Genomic DNA, 17,680 nt, shown 5'->3' with positions numbered 1-17,680 from the left:
TAGATTTATTTTACTCCTGTGAAGTTGGTAGGGAGCACACTGTACTATGCTCTATTCAACATTAATTAGAAAAATTGATCTATATTTTATTTTTCATTTGGTAAACTATGCTTAACACAGAACACATGTCATGAGTTTTTACCCTCTAGTGATTGACTTTATTTAGACATAATTACACTTTACATTTAAAATAATAATCATTTGACTATGTTATGTCTTGCATTTTTAACATTAAGTTGCTCCAATTAAACTTGTGTAACATGAATATTAAACAAATAAATATATTTCACAGTCAAATGAACTGTTTTACATGTTTGTTGGTAGTACTTGGCAAGATAAGAGTTCAAAAGCAAACGTCAAAACAATGAAATGTAATGACCAGAACTGAGGCTTTGAAGTTGAAGACATTGACAATGGTTAGTTATGTATGCCAACATTCATAGTAGTATTATATACATATGCACTATAAAACAAGGACTAGATGAAGTAGAAAGTCAAATAGTTTAGTTCTAAGATTCTTGTACATATGGGTGGAGAGCATGAAGAATGTAATTTGAAGGGTGTGAAGTGTTTCTTTTTTTAAAAAATTAGGACCCATTTATGGGCCATTCTTTCTCACTACTGCTTGAATAAATGTGTCTTCCCCATCTCTCTATTTGCCTTCTGCTTCCAACATGCACATGACAGTGTTGGACTCTCCTCGGTCTCGTGTACACTTGTCGGACACTTAATTAACTACAGATCATTGAACACTAAAAACTTATTTTTTGAGATCAATATATGAAAAATGAAAAAATTAGGTGCTCTCAAGTCGGATACTTAGACACGTATTGGTCCGATACAGTACAACTAACCAAAGGCAGACAAAACACACAAGTTCTAGTGAGATGTGTTGTTGTGTTTGTAATATGCACCCATCAAGTAATGATACTATAGGAGATGGGGAGTACATGTAATGAAAGTGGTTCCTAGTCCTAGTATGAGAGGGCAGAGAATTGGTGATTGTGAGAGTTAGAAGTTGTGGTGATTACAAAAAGTAGTGACTACACGTTGCAAATGAATGGGGGTTTATGGACAAGCACTAGTATATATGTAGGCAAAATAGCACCATTGGTTTTCCTTTTCTTTTTTCACTTCCTGGTCCTGTTTATCATCATTGTAATCCATAAAGTCATGTGTATATAATATCTACACACACAACTATAGCGGGGCTTATTCGCCACCACAACTACCACCTCATCTCTGCAGCCTAAACCTCAGGACCAAGTTTTAATTTATTCCAACTATATATCAAGCCAACCTAAGTTATATTACCTGTAAAGTTAGGTTCTATGGCAGGATTGGAGTAACTATCATGACGTTTTATCTAATTTATAAATAATATTCTTGATTATCTAAATTTATATATAATAAGTAGTTTTGAATATAATATTAATTAATCATTAATATTTTTAACTGTAACAATTATTAAGATATTTTTTTATTTTTGTATAATATTATAAATAAAATATATCATTTTAATATGAAATGATGCAAAATTTATAAATAGATTTTAGAGTTTCAAAATTTTGACAAATATAACTAATATGAATTTGACTAAAACGGTATACGAGAAGAATATTCAATTAGATTTGATTTTTTTATATAATATCTATTTTTTAATTCATAACATTTTTTTAATTATTTTTAGCTAAGGACCAAAAGTTCTTTATTGAGATTTCTAATATCAGATTAGATTTTATTATGACAGTTTAAATGATTTTTTGTGTATTTTTATGAACACATAATAATGGTTATAAGGAAATTGGATTTTATTGATTTCAATCTATTAATAATGATATTTCTGAATAAAAAATAAATTTGATAATAAAAAATCTATTACGTACTATCTAAATTAAAAATAGTACTAGTATTATTTTGTATCATGAGCGGAAAAACCCTCAGTTAAACGGAAGAGTTCATTATGATCAAAACTCGTAAAAGACAAACATCGTACTCCTGGAACTGAGTGGTCACTGGTCAACACTTGCCAACTCCGCTGAACTTCATTCACTCAGTCAGTCAAACATCTCCCGATCTTGACTACAATGCTTCTTCTAGTCTTGTTCCATCCTAATCATAAACTAAATTACTAAATAATGCGAGATTTGGATGAGACGGTAGATTGTTTTTGAGTTTGTAGGGTATAATTCAACTCCTAGATAACGATAGTATTTGCATACAAACTATTACAAAGACTACAAAGCTCTTGGCAAGCACTAAGCACGTACTCTATACACTTGATGTCTCATTCAATTCTATACATTTCAAATTTTTCCCACCCACCCACTATCTCCATCTACTTTTTCAAATTTATCAATTAAATATTATCAGTCCCGCCACTTTCCTTACTTTTCTTTCTCTTTCTCATTAATTTATACTACTTTATGCATTTTTCTTAATCTCCGTGTCCATTCTAAACGTATACATCCATCTCCATGTCCATTCTAAACGTATACATCCCCATAGGGACAGAGGGAGTACCATATTTCAATTACTCCATCCATTCCTCCGATATAATAGCCATTGTAAATTCTTACACTGTAATTTCAAATGTAAAAAAGAAATAAAAAAAATTACTTACTGTTTTTCAATTTTTTCTCAAATAAAAATTATATATCTTAAACTTCTATCCATGAAAAGAATTTTAAAGATAAGACATAGAAATATGATTTTTTTTACATCTTAAATTACGTGCAAAAAATCTATAAAGAAATAAACATGTAAAATGTCTAAACTAATGATAAATTTATAATGTTAAATAAGTTTGGAAGATATCATTTTCCTGGACATGATAATTCCTACAAGTTACCAAAAGAAAAAATCAGATTCATTGCATTTGCTTTTCAAATTCCAGTGACAAGATAACAAAGGATGGCTGCTGGTTGTCACCTTCAAACACACAGTAACGGGGAACCTCGTGAATATACAATGGGCAAAAAGGACATTCCGGTGCTATATATATGTTGGCCCTGGTTTTGTCTATAAAACTAATATTTTCCAACTAAAGCAAGGAAAATATTAAATCTCAATAAAAAAATTGACAAAATATTTTGCAAACACCATCTTGCCTAAAAAATATCTGAGAACACATCAACTTAGCCAAACAATATTTAAATCAATCATCTATGACTTGTGAATTGTGATGGAGTATCATTTTACAAGAAGAATTCACCTTCAAGGCTGCAAGAAGTTTTTTCGATTAATGGCAAGTACTCCTCATTAAAGTAAACATGATAGAAATAATTCATAACCTATATAGTCGCAGAAATGTACACTCGGGGAAAAATTGGAAGTTGTGACAATTTAAAGTAAAAAATACTAATAATTTAAACTTAGCCACATAGTAATACTTATAGGTAATTTTCTATTCCTGATAATGTACCTAAGGAGTTATATATCCACAGAATAAACTTAGCCACAGGTATCTAACTTTGTTTGACCTGAAGTCTTGAACAAGGCATCGTAATCATGAACTCACAGATGGGTGTGAACTGGGCAATGAAGCTGAAGTACCAATACCCATAGATTGTCAAAACCATACCACAAAATGCATTAAGAGCTGGGCCACAGAGAGCTAAGCTTCGAAGCAAGTTTTGCACTTTTGTAGTCCTCTCTAAGCTGGACGAATCTGAAAACCATCCAGTTAAAAGTTAATATTAATATTAATCTCATCCCATAGAACTCCAATTATATATCCTCCTAGGTCGCAGTATTTGCATATGTGATTGTAATAGCCTTTTAGTTTGCTTGTTTCTAACGGTACAAATAGTTTGTAAACAGCATCACTCTTACTTTTGTGCATCTTTCCGAAGACTTGGAGTACCCTCAAACAGACTTGACAAGCTCTCCGGAGCAACAATAAAGACATTGGCCATGCTGGAAATTAAAAGTGAGAAGTAAATTAAAGGGTATGCCAAACAATATCTTAGTACAAAATAAAATTACTTACATGCCCAATAATTCAAACTTCTCATCCACAGAAGGTGCATTGAAACTGCGCACAAACTCCCCGTATTCAGTGATGTCACGCTTAAGCCGCAGCCCGCCGCTACACATGAATTCATGTGGTTTTTGCTTTAGTCTTTTGATTAGTAACAAGCAAGTAAATTTTATATATGGCCAAAATTAGTATTGATTAAGTTTTAAATTCAATTTATATTATCTAAAGATCCTCTATAATATATTCTTCTTAATTTATCCCTATCATAATAAGAATTAGTGTCTAGTAGCACGTGCAAGAAAAATCATATACTTGAGTGAATTTATGTCATCACTTGTCAGCAAATTAGTGAAGATGCTTTCAGAACTTGTAGTTTAACCACTGCATGCTCTAAAAGGAATAATTGTGGACTATCCTACATAATTAAGGTTTGAACAGTTAGATTCCAGGTACACTTCCAAAGCTTCTGTAAACTAAATCCTTGCTACTACATTAATTATTAAAAAAGAACATAGAGTCAAGAGACTTAGTACATATCTCACTTGCACCTTGAGCAAAGAGAGAAGTCTATGTCAAAGACTTAAACACGGAATTTTGCGATAGACCTAATAAATCTCAGCATAATTATGGTTAACTCTAGTAACCAAGTTAGGATCAGGAGAATAACATCTGATAGCTAATAGAACACTGCAATTAAATATTTCAACACGAGGGTGGTAGCGAGATTCCACTTTCATGGAAGAATAAACCTATTTCTACACTAAAATTTTAAATTTTCACTATCGTGTGAAAAGGTTTACAATTGCCTAATGTATTGTATAAAAAAAAATTGCAAAAGGAAAATGTCCTCAGATCTGCTATACATGGAATCCCACTTCTATGCTCTCAGTTGTGAGAAGAAATGCCCAGGACATATAAGATATAGCACATACAAATAAAATGCACTGAACACAATACTAGAGTATAATAACAGATTAACATGTTACCTCGGGTTAAAAGTGAACTTCTGCCAGTGATTAATCAGACCTTTGTGCAAGCGGTTTCCCTTAAATCAACAACAAAGTAACAGCGTTACAAATTAAAATTTTGTAGTATAGCAATATATGTTGACTTAAAGTAGTGTTATCTTCTAAAAAGAATGCTGCGATTAAAGAAGCCTACAAGTGTATGACAGGTGGAAATTTAACTATTTTAGGGGATATACTTGTCACGGAAGATAATAGACTTTAGATAAAATAATCCTGTTTTTTATTGTAAGCAAACTTTAGAACTTCTAGCGAGTTTGCACAATGTTGCACAGTCATGATACAATGGATACTGTAACAAATGGGTATGTGTATGCACATTGGCCATTGCGCATGTTAAGAATCGTAAACAGCTTTCAGGAAGGCATAGACACGGGCATAATAAAAATGAACAAGAGTTGTAAAGAGTAATAATGTAATATCATTTTCTTTTTGTAATAATTGAAATTTACCTACAAGAACATACATCAACTCATTACTTATAGAATGAAAAGAGTTAGCTCGCTGACATCGCTACATAACAAGGTTTCACTAATGTACTAAAATAAATACGAAAGTAAAACTGACATACCAATTCAGTAAGGAAAGCTTGTTTGTTAAGGCCATCAAGTGCAGTGAAAGCTGCCTCCAGCACACGGGAAAGATATGCAACAACCCTGCCAAGTGGTGATTCAGCCAGTATAAAAAAATCAGAGGATTAAACATTAGAAATAAAGTTAGCACAGATACCAAATTTAGCAAAGAAAAATATGACTAAATAATTTTGCACCAGAAAAGTAACATAGAGAAACTAAATGACTGTAGTTCAAGAAAACTTGTGTATAGGTATTTATAGTAGAAGTTGAAAGTTCGTGAGTTTGATATACCTCGTGCACGCAGTTGTTGGACGATGATCAGGAATGAGCCCATCATCAGGTGAGCGATACTCTGTTGCTTTTTGTTCAGCTGAAAGCAACCGTTCCACCTGTGTAAGGAACAGACAACAATACTTTCAGAAAGGAGGCGAGAGTCTTATAAGCCAACACATTAACATTTACAATTAGACAAGGGAAAATACAATATAGCATGACTCCTAACAAAAACTAAAATGGCAGAACTATAGATTTTATACATACATCTCTCCGGTAGAATGCTACACAAAAATGTGTGTGTGTGTGTGTGTGTGTGTGTAAGATGCAAAACCTTATATCACAGACCTCTGCCATGACCGTCTCAATGCATTGCTGAAGCCCTTTATAGGCAGCACCTTCTGCACTGGACATAGCTGTTGACATTTCCTCACAAGCAGCAGCATGCGCACCATCGACAGGGAGTAAAAGCCGAGCTATTGAGTTCGAAAAATACTAAGCAAGGATAATGAACAGTAAGGGTCAGTAAAATATCTGGAAAGATCACAAATTCTGAAATAATTAAATGCCTAATCTACATACTTGCTGAACAATAGCAACACTGCTGCCACAACGCTGTACCGCCACCATAAAAGATCGGAAACTGCTTTCTCCGGCAGCAGCTGCAGCTTCTGCCTACAAATTACAATATATCTATGTCATCATTCAGTCGAATTATGCATGGTGCACAAGAATGGCATCTATCTATTAATATTTGACAGCAAGCCGGCTAAATGTTTTAAATATGCAATAAAGCAATTACAGCGGAAGCAGCTGCAGCAGCCACTCTTCGACTAAGGTTTGTGCCAAGCACAAACCTTTCTCTCAAAGCTGCAGCTTCAGTGAGGCCGTCTCTAGCACGTTCAAGACCCTCTGTTGTGTATTGACTAACCTGCAAGAGAAGAGGGGACAGGAGATCATAATTTCAATCTAATAATACCTATTTCAAAGGCATAACAGCCCAAAATTGGAATACTAAATACGGACATACTTACCTGGTCTAAAAGACAAGTGAACATGGGTTTTACGTTCGCCGCAAGTGTGGTGGACTGTAAAGACAAATTAATAACTAATCAACAAATGTAGTGAACCAACTTAATGCAATTAATAATAAAAATATGCGCCCACTAAATAAATAAACAAACTCAGAAACACCACAAGTAAGGTGTACCAATATAAACCAACACAAAAACAAACCAAAATTTGCAGAAGATATGCGCACAATATTAGTCTGTACTCTGTCCCTACAAAAAGGAAATGTCAAAGAATGCTGATCTATTCTTGCAACCTCTAAACCCATCATCTCGAGCTTTTAATTAAAAGCACATTTGACATGTCTTGCCTCCACATCCATCAGCTGCAAAAAGCACACTGAACGTTCTATCCGCTGGTTAATTGATGAGAGACTTGGAGCAAGTCACTGAACACTCCAAATTTCAAATATACTAGCTTAAAACACGTGATCACAGGTGTGTTTTCTACTATATTATTAATTCTGCTTCAATATTTAAATTTTCAATTTTATATTTGTTTTCAAATTGACAGTGATATTTCCAATATCCTTAAATATCATTTGTATAATATTATTATCTAGTTAATCATATTTAATTGATTTAGTAGCATAAGATATTATATAGAAAAATTAGTGATAAGCATTTACATATGTATATAACTCATACTGTATGTATATAGTATTATCCATAGTATTTGTATGTAGTTTTTTGTGTGTGTGAATATTTAATTATCAATATTGATCTCACGACCTCTTGTAAATCTACCAACTCTTAATTTCTGGTATTATCTTTTAAATCTTAATTTATTTATTTTTGTACCTTTAAGGTTAATTGTGTGAATTTTATATATTTATTAAATTTTAATAAGTTATTGAGGAGATTCAACCCTGGACATTTGTCTAATTGCTAATACTAAAAAATTATATTTTGGTATGTTGTAGATGGGCTTCAAACTCTACCTTGCTATTTAAATTATGTACTACTGATCGACCCCAAATTAAACCCATGTTCAGGTTGCACTCCATGATGAACACTCATAAATTTGTGTAGCACTCTTTACACACAATCATTAATGAGAGATGCATCGTTAAGATAAAGAAAACACAAAGTTTAACAATGATTATCTAAATTCCAAAAAACAAATGTAAAGTGGTCGTTTTTGTTTAAATTAGAAGATAGAAAAATTATTTGATTCCATAATGTTCTTTATTGTTTTTAATAGTAGACTTTATTACAAAGCAATGGCCATAATAATATAGTAGAGACTAGAGATATAGATATTATATGTGTGTGTGTGTGTGTGTGTGTGTGTGTGTGATATATTTAAAGTCCTAACTAATGTGAACCCCGACAAAAAGAAAAAGCAAAACCTTTGAGATCAACACCCTAACTAGTAAAAGAGTAAGACTGTACAAGGCACATCTTTTGCAACAAAGACTCACCACTACATTCTGTAAAGATCTCAGGTATCACTATTCCTTAAAAGCACATCCCACCAGCATCAAAGTCTATATATTAATATAATATCATTAACTCTTGCCAATACATTTTTTTCCTAAAGAATCTTCCACTTCCGATTACAGTCTATAACAAGCCTTGCAGTATTGATATGTAACTTTGTGAGATCAAAATTCTGAAAATGTGTTACATAGTATTAAATTACAGTGTATCACAGATCAACATGTTGGTAGCAAACTCACTGCCTAATTATTAACAGCGTTAGCAATATGATTTAAAATACCACTGCTGGCCAATGTTTTAAGGATAAGCAGATGACAGATAATATGTGATGATAGCCTAATACCACAATATACACATCGAGTAGAAGTAGATGTTCTTGCTAGCTCATTAGCACTGAAGAGTCTCTTACAAAGTAAGAAAGCCCGTCACTATACCCTTATCGAGAAGGAGACAAGGAGCTTGTCAGCAGACAAGCTCTTACAGCTTTCTCACAAATCAGAAGTGAGAAAGCTTGCCAAGCATCACTGCCCCCATATGAGGGATTATTTTGGTACCATCTATTGCCTTTTGCAGGAAAAAATGCATGGAGTCGTGAGCTCCAGAAGGCAAATACCTCAGAAATGTGGACCTACGGGCCTACTACACAGATATATGGGACAACATTAATATCAAGTATAAGTGCCGATCATGGGAAGAAATATGAATACAGTTGTGTATGCAATGGGATCTCTCGCCTTACTATAAAACACAAAATAAAAAGGCGAACCATACAAAAGACTATTGAATCATTAATGTAATTGGTGAGGCAACTCAGATTAATGTTAAAGGAAGAACAATGACAAACTATGGAAGTAGTTATGTTTTACCTGAGACGAAAACAAAGAACATCTAGTAATTGCCTCTTCATTCCATCGAACAAACTCTGTCACCACAGTAACAGATATCTGCTGAGAAGACTGTATTGAAGATCCTTTAGAACGTCCTATTGATCCGCTTGATTCAGAGGATAGCTGGTTCTCCGCACGCAATTCCTCCATCTGCATAAGTAAAATTATCTTATACGTGATATTATAAAACACAAGCACGCGCCCACAAACACACACACACACACACACACACACATATTTACATGCATATCATGAATGACAGAAATGCTGATAAACCTTAGCTTTGTAGAGTTGTTTCAGAGACGCTTGCTCATACTCGATATACATATCTTTGTGAGGAGAAAACAAAGACTCTGTCAGGCCTACACAACAATATTACAAATTTAGATTCTGGTTAATATATAAAAAGATTAAAAAAACATGCGTCAAGCAAGAAGTCCCGAAATTCAAAAACTTGTAGATAGCTTAATGAATGCATGCCTCTTTAAGAATATAACAGAAATTCAAATTTTGTTACTGCTAAAAAATAATAGACGGGAAGATAATAAAACTCCACTCACTCCAAAATAGATTATAATATCAATCACGATGCAATTATTATGTACTTTTACTATTTTCACTTGTATATCATTTACTTTTTTTCACATTTATATAAGAAAATGTGTATTGAAGATATAAACATATATAGTACAAGGAAATTGATAGTAAAATGAATAAAAATATACTAACAGACTTTTACCTTTTACCTTAAATTATTGAAGTACTCAAATAAATGTAATTCCCGCAAAGAAACCCTTACACCTCTCGAAGAATTCTAGGGTTATCTATTTTGGGTCAAGTAACATATGGGTAAGGAGGAATAAGTGATCCAATAGATTTTGTAATGTGGTGTTTCCATGGGAAAAATTTAACTGAGAGTGACCAGCACCAGAAAGTGCATTCTTAGAAGGAGATAAAGTAAAGGTTACGAGCTGATGAACACGATTATAACATTGTTTTTCAAAATATCATCTAGCCAAAGTACTTTAGCAGAGTAACCTTAACAGAGCAGTTTTGTGCAAACTAAATAACTCATATATAATTTCAACGGACATTGCTAACTAAAAAAATTGAGGTCACTTTTTCTTCCAAATATTACAATTACGTCAAGTCAGTCATCTCGAGTAAGAATTAGACTTTTCAACCATATAAATCACTCCACACCTTCAACATCCAAGTCACCACACCCAACACCATGCAGATCTCTAGCAAGTTCCTGGGTTTTCTCGTATGCCACAGCTAGCAGTCTAAGATACTGAAATCATCACCATAAAGGAAATCCGTTAAAAAAGTTGGAGTTGCATCAAATACGGCATTTAGCTCATGAGAATAAAATGTGAACCCAGCAGAAGAACTCACTAATAGAAGTCCACCTTCTTCAAGAGGAGGTGGGTTACTAAGAGATGGCTTTTCCAAAAGTTTCTCGAGTAGTTTGGGAACACGGTCCTCCATGACTCGCTGAACCGCACCAACACAAAATGATGTAAATCAATATTTTAAAGTCATTAGCACATTACTATTTCTGAACTTCAGACAATGCAGAACCTGCCGAAGATCTATGAACAAAATCATATATCTGCCGGATATACCTGAACCAAGATCGACATAACATCATTTGGAGAAGGGAATACAGCCGTTATGGTAGCAGCTTCTTTACGCACAGTATCTGCAAACCAATAATAGGAACTCCATCAAATACTCTGAAGTGTAAACTCCTAACTGAAACAGCAGATTTGTTCTCACACCAGTAATATCTTTGTAAAGTGAAGATAGTCCCCGAGAGACATTGCTCGGACTAGGTTGTGAATCTTGGTCACCAAGAAGTAATGCAGTGTCTGAATTCATGACCTCCACATCAAACATCGGGCGCAGTCCTACATAATGTTGCATGGCACTGGTGCCCTTGTTAAACTGCATGAACAAACGTTGTTAAATCAAGGACATGACTTCATATTGGTGAATGGTGACAGAGTAGAGAGCAAAAAAGAAGGGGAAAGTAGTGTAAGAGGTTGCTCCAATGTGCTTAACAAAGCACTTCTAGAGAAGAGTAAGCGTAAGCATCAATTACATAACTCGCTTGTGTAAAAATTACCATCTGCAACAAGTCTAGTTCACTTACATTAGGTTTCTGGCTTCTTGATATACTTGTTCAAACAAAATGTAAGATTTCTCAAATATTTTGAGACCCTAGCCTAACCACTGGAAGTTAATAAATGTTTATTTGGGATTTCAGAGCATGATGTGATTTGTAATAACAACTAGAGGATTAACCGTCGGCACTTTCCAAAACAAATAGACTTGATTTTTTAGTTTTTGTCTTGCACAATTGTTTAAGAGAATGGCGATATTCATAGCACTCCTCTTTAGACGAGCAACAAAGCTAGCTCAAATAGTCAAATTACCTGAGACAAGATTTTAGCACACTCGGCCATGGTAGAAAGTTCTCTCCTCTGTGATGCTGCATCAAACCGAGATAACAATCTGTTTTCCAATTCTGCACAAGCAAAAAAGAAAGCCTTTAATAACTACACATAAAAAGACACACATATTACAATGTGATCGGCTGATCGCAGAAAACCTTGTGTGCATCAAAAAAAAAATATGTGAATAAGAAATGGCCAACAAATAATCAATTACCATTACAGTATTCTTGAAGATTAGCAACCGCCACTTCCAATCCTCTGCTAGCAGTTGCATTACCCTCAGCAGATGAGACCGTCATGTTTTGCCTTCTTCCAATATCTTCCTCCGCAAATGATCCTAGAAACGATAAAACAAAATAAAACTGTCATGCAAGCTCCATGTAGAATTTAAGATGCTCTTTAAATTAGTTCAACTTATTCATCCTTCGACACAGCAAGCAATATTGACTGCAAAGTAACATTTATTCATACAAATCTATGCATATCTTTTAATTCATTCTTTCAAAGATAAAAAAATTAAATAAACAAAGTTTACTAGTAACAGCAATGTGATTCTCACACTTTGTGAAGCAAATTATCTGTGTAGAAAGCAACAGGTGACAGGTCAATCAGCAACAGTATCGGTGACTTATATATACATCATCAGTGCACCTTCTGATAACATAGGTGTCCTTACAGAATTGAACAAACTAAATAGCTTTTCAATAGAGGCCTCCCATATATTTTTTCATCTAAGCAAAAGAAAAAAGAAAACCCTCATGAGCAGAATACTGCTCATCAAGGTGGACAATAAGCGGTAAAACTGTGTCTGGCACCCATTCACTTAAGGTCCAACACTCCAACTAAAAAAAAATAACAATTTTCTGGTACTTGAGCCCTAGTAAGCAACATTCTTGATACTAAAGCAAAGAGGCGATATCATGACAAGATAGAAAAATAAACTCTTACGCAATTTTTGAGCAATTGATGCAGCCTCAGCAACACGACTATCATCAGAAAAAAGCGGTGACAGCTCCATTAAGTCACCCGGGCTACTATTAAACTCCATCAGATACTGCATATAAGCAGGGTTAAAACAATGAGGTAAAAAATAATTGACAAGTGTATCAGATATAATTACCTTTATGAGCTCCATCGTTTGGCTAGCAGTATCTCGCTGAGCATCTGCACTCTGTCCAAGAAGTGAAAATCATCAAATCCCGTCCCACAATATATGATTGATCCGAAATTTACACATATTAAAAATCTTAAAGTTATTAATTGTGAGAGTTAATCTTAAAGTTTTATGCAACTTGTTTATCATAATTAATATGTTATCTTTCTCTACCTAACTTATGTCATTGAAAGTAATGAGAATTATAAAAGAATATATATATATATATATATATATATATATATATATATATATATATAAGTAGAGTCAGAAAATTAATTGCTGAATGGCCAGTACTTGTTTCTTTTTCTGGGTTGGGTCGGGTCGGGTCGGGTCGGGTCGGGTCGGGTTTGGGGGGGGCTATAAACTCCCTCCGTTTCTTTATTCTTTTCTCGTTTGATATGTCGAGACTGTTCATAACATGAGACTAATTACTAATTTACGTCTAATCTATAAGACTAAATATAGTCGTGAGCGATCTTGTTGGATTCGTATTCACGAGTACTTTAATACAATGAAGTTTTTATATTTAATACTAATACATAATTAATGATATTAAGGATCAAAAGTGTGTATTGGCAAACGTGCTAGAGAGAAACAGGAAAAGTAATAAGAGACGGAGGGAGTAGAATATTTTTGGTTGCTTACGGAACTATATTTACTTATTTGATGATAGAATGTGCAGTGAGTGTAGTGCAGTGTGCAGAAACAATTAGAAATAAAGCTTTATAGTTCAAATCAAACGACTCACATTGCTAGTTCTTATGATTATATATCATGGCGGAAACATGATTTTTAATAGTTATTAGTGTATTAAGATTCAGCTGTCCACCTTAGTATGAAGAGAATACTTGCACTCTAAAAGCACCTGATATTTTGTATCGGTGCAGTGTCCTATGTTATTGCTAATTGTATACAACAAAATGGTGCAAAACATATTTTGGATTACGCTTATCTTGCAAATTTTTCAACCCGATCAACCCTACCCTAACCAACCCAACCCGTCATACAATTAGTAGGGTTGGGTTTCTAATTCTTTTTATGATTAATGGGTTAAATTTTTCTAACCCGTACTAAATGGGTTGGGTCGCTTGAATGGCCGAAACCGGCCCAACCCAGCCCATGTGCAGCCCTATTATGTGACACGGGAGTAAACCAAAGAACCCACATATAACATATTAATTAGAGCTATTACGAGATAAGCACATCTATAACAATCCTAAGCTCTGCACATGAGTTCTAAAGACTGCAAACAAAAGTCAGCCGCATATTATGTGACACGGGAGTAAACCTAAGAACCCACATATAAAATATTACTTAGAGCTATTACGAGATAAGTAAATCTATAACAATCCTATGCTCTGCACATGAGTTCTAAAGACTGCAAACAAAAGTCAGCCACATATTTTGTGACACGGGAGTAAATCTAAGAACCCACATATAACATATTAATTAGAGCTATTACGAGAGAAGTACATCTATAACAATCCTATGCTCTGCACATGAGTTCTAAAGACTTGTTGATATTCTCACATTACCAAGTTATATATGTTCGTCATCTGTGATAAAATCTTATTTTTTGTCATTTTAGATACTTAATGATTGCATTTCATCATCTTAGTCATTAAAGATTGATAGAGTTTTACCTGCAAATGATCTCCAATTTTAGCAGCAGTTTGCCCAACACTAGAAATACGTGAATCAAGTCTTGCAAAGCTTTCAAATAAGCCATCTACGCCTTTTTCCAGCTGTTCATGCAAAGCATATATTCAACAACTGAGAAATCATCGTTTTAAATTATAATTAATGAGAAGAGGTGCTAAATAAATGCAGACAGCCAACCTACCTCAGTGAGTGTCTTCCGGTGCTTTGAGTCCTGGGAGGCAACTTCTTTCTTGAGATTGTCAAGTCTTCCATCAATCTTTAACGGCGTGCCATATTAGTTTTCAGTAGAGGAAGTCGCAGACAAATAAAAGAAAATATCATATTTTCACGTTACTTTTCATACCTGTTTCTGCAGATCAACTAACTGAGTGCAGGAATTTTTAAACAAAGACAATAGAGCATCCACCTCTGGAAATGAAGGGCTTGAATCCCCTTGTGACCATTTTCCAGCTTCAGAGGATTTTATATTACCATTTGGCAAAGTGTCATTTCCAGAATTGTTTGAGTGACCTTCTGCTGATTCTGATTCTTCATCTTGAAAAGATGGGAGCAACTCATTTACCAAGTTTCCAAACAATGCATCAAAGGAAAATCCCCCCTACAAAATGTAAATTACACTGCAAGTCAATGCCAGATGCAGTGACTGAAACACATTGAACAACTGACAACCCAATTAGGAGTTGTGATGATACCTTGAAATCCTCTATATTTAAAACGAGTGGCTGGGAATCGTTGGAAGAGGATATCGAAGTTTTATTGGACCTGCCTCTACTTCTACTCTCTTTCATCTGAGAACCAAAAAATAATAGTTATACACAAATACTAAAGCACCAGACCGATAGTAGGCATTGATCTCAATCGTAGCTGAATATTATAATATTGTGCCACTAAGTATGAGAATGTATTCAGATAGAGTTTTTATTCCTTCTATATATTTATAATTCCTAGCAAAAAGGTAATATAAAATATTACTGCTTGGTAAGGGATCTTAGTTGGATCCTTATTACTGAAACCCGGCACATTGTTTTGCAGCAATCTAGTTCAAAAAAGTAGATGGCCTCTTGCTTACTGATAGAGAGTGGGATATTATCATCCAAAAAAAGACTTGTTTCCACGGTATGCTTTAGATATAATGATGTGAACTTGACGTATATAATTAATTGTTAGATTCTTTGCGTAGAAACTATTTTCAAATGTACGTCAAAGTAAGGTTATATAAAATTTCACTTTCAATAAGCTCGCCAGGTCTCCGCATACATATTTAACGTAAAACCCTAATATCCTAGAGTTTCTAAAAACAGTCAGTATATTCAATCCCGTAAACACAAGTCAGTCTGTCGTTTCTAAGATAACCGAATTTCAGATTCCTCTATCCGTTTCATATTTAATTTTGTCAGGGTGCACCGATGACATCATAACTAACCGAAGATCATTCATCAACTGATCAAAATTTTATTACTCGTAGATTCAAAAACTAAAATGCTAGCAAGTATACGCAAATCAAACGAACTACAAACACATTCTATCTAGCATTCTGACTTATACTACAACAATTCAGAGTTTAAGCCACCTTTGTAAATTCAATTTAAGCTCACATACATCTTCAATCACTCATATCATTTCAGACAAATCGCAGATTAATATATAAATTAAAAATTGCAACTAATTTAAACACGATCTATAATCAAACAAATTTAAATGCGTAACTAAACGATGAAATGTGTGACTAAATTAGAAGATAATTGAATAGACTTGCCTCTTTGGTGATGGAATTAGAGTGATATGATGACTGCAGCAGATGATTTGTATATCACTGCTGTTGTTCTTTGTACTCTTTGCGATTGATATAGATCGAGCAAGGTTAGAGAGAGAAAGAGGGATTTTTAGAGAGAGAAAACAGTCTGTATAAGCGAAGACTACAATGATGATATGAGCGACGGGATGACAATTGTACCCTCGCTACGGGGCTGTCGTTGTATTAAAGATCGGGTATTTTCGTAAAGGAATCGAGGGGAGTAAGTATTTTCTTTTCTTTTTATATTTCGTTTTTTGTTTTTAGCAAGCAATATTGCACATCGGTTCGGAGTACTTTTTGCTGAAATCAAAAACACAGCTCGGTCAAATCTTCAAAACATGATTACTTTATTTAATATAAAAATCGTATTTAAATAGTATAGTTTATACATCTAAAAATATTTACTTTTAGTTAGAAGTATAAACAGAGTTTAAAATTGTATAAGCCTAAATTTTAAAAAAGAAATAATAACTTTTACAAAACTGTATTCCATAATTTTTATAGTTTAGATGCACATTAATCATCAAAACAAATTTAGGATCGTAAACAAGATAAAGATCATTGTAATGAAAAATAAAAGATAATTATAACGGTGTTGTAAAATGAAATATAAATTTGTAGGGTTCTGAAAATCCTTAATCGATTGAAAAAAAATTGATTAATTTTTGAAAAATGTTTTATTGATTCGTCAATTACATTTCGATTTGATTAAAAAAGTTTAATTTATCAAAAAAAGTCTTCAATAAATTTTGAATTTGTAGGTCAGACGACTAGTTCTGATTATCAATTTTTGCGATCATGCAAATTCATAATTTGTACTCTAACTAATTTCAATTATAATATAAATTTCTGAAAACTGCTTAATATATATAAGTCTTGCTTTACTGGAAATCTAGTTAGACTGAAAATTAGCAGCTAAAATATAAAATAATTTTTAAAACGCGTTGAGATGTATCATACATGATATTAGCGGATGAATATAATGATAACAAAATTCATGAAGGGTTGTTGAAATTAGTGGCGGAGGGTTGCTAAAAATTAGTGGCAGTTGATGGCGGAGTGCCGGAGTAGGTTCGTGATTTAGGTTTTGACTTAGGTGTTTGGTAGAGGTGAACAAAACCCGACCCAAACCGCAAAACCCGACCCAAACCAACCCTCTTTTCAACTGATTAAACCGAGCCATTCGAAACCGATCATTAAATGGGTTAATTTTCAAAAAACCCGAATAAATTGAGTTGGGTCAGGATTTAACATTTTATAACCCTTAACCAACCCAACCCAACCCGTTTATATACAAACAACTAAACTAATAATCCCACAATCAAACAAGATGTCCTGCAAATATTCTTG

General features: G+C 33.7%; 1 protein-coding gene across 1 annotated transcript; it reads right to left on the bottom strand.

The window, feature by feature from the left end:
• Positions 1 to 3,261: 3,261 nt before the first annotated feature.
• On the bottom strand, positions 3,262 to 16,487 carry LOC108209476 (exocyst complex component SEC10b). Its single transcript, XM_017380403.2, has 25 exons — positions 16,292 to 16,487; positions 15,228 to 15,323; positions 14,879 to 15,133; positions 14,717 to 14,791; positions 14,517 to 14,618; positions 12,838 to 12,888; positions 12,666 to 12,771; positions 11,932 to 12,054; positions 11,697 to 11,788; positions 11,040 to 11,205; positions 10,884 to 10,960; positions 10,654 to 10,752; positions 10,459 to 10,549; positions 9,532 to 9,617; positions 9,235 to 9,405; positions 6,890 to 6,943; positions 6,658 to 6,786; positions 6,438 to 6,530; positions 6,204 to 6,350; positions 5,874 to 5,971; positions 5,579 to 5,663; positions 4,969 to 5,027; positions 3,992 to 4,090; positions 3,835 to 3,918; positions 3,262 to 3,670 (listed from the first exon to the last, which is right to left on the bottom strand). Exons 2-25 carry the CDS (start codon positions 15,321 to 15,323, stop codon positions 3,595 to 3,597), a joined length of 2,514 nt encoding a protein of 837 aa, XP_017235892.1. The 5' UTR covers positions 16,292 to 16,487; the 3' UTR covers positions 3,262 to 3,594.
• Positions 16,488 to 17,680: the final 1,193 nt, after the last annotated feature.

Source organism: Daucus carota, chromosome 2 (genome assembly GCF_001625215.2).
Source record: "Daucus carota subsp. sativus chromosome 2, DH1 v3.0, whole genome shotgun sequence".
NCBI lineage: Eukaryota > Viridiplantae > Streptophyta > Magnoliopsida > Apiales > Apiaceae > Daucus > Daucus carota.
Note: the sequence above shows the minus strand (reverse complement) of the source record. Positions and strands in the feature narration are given on the sequence as shown.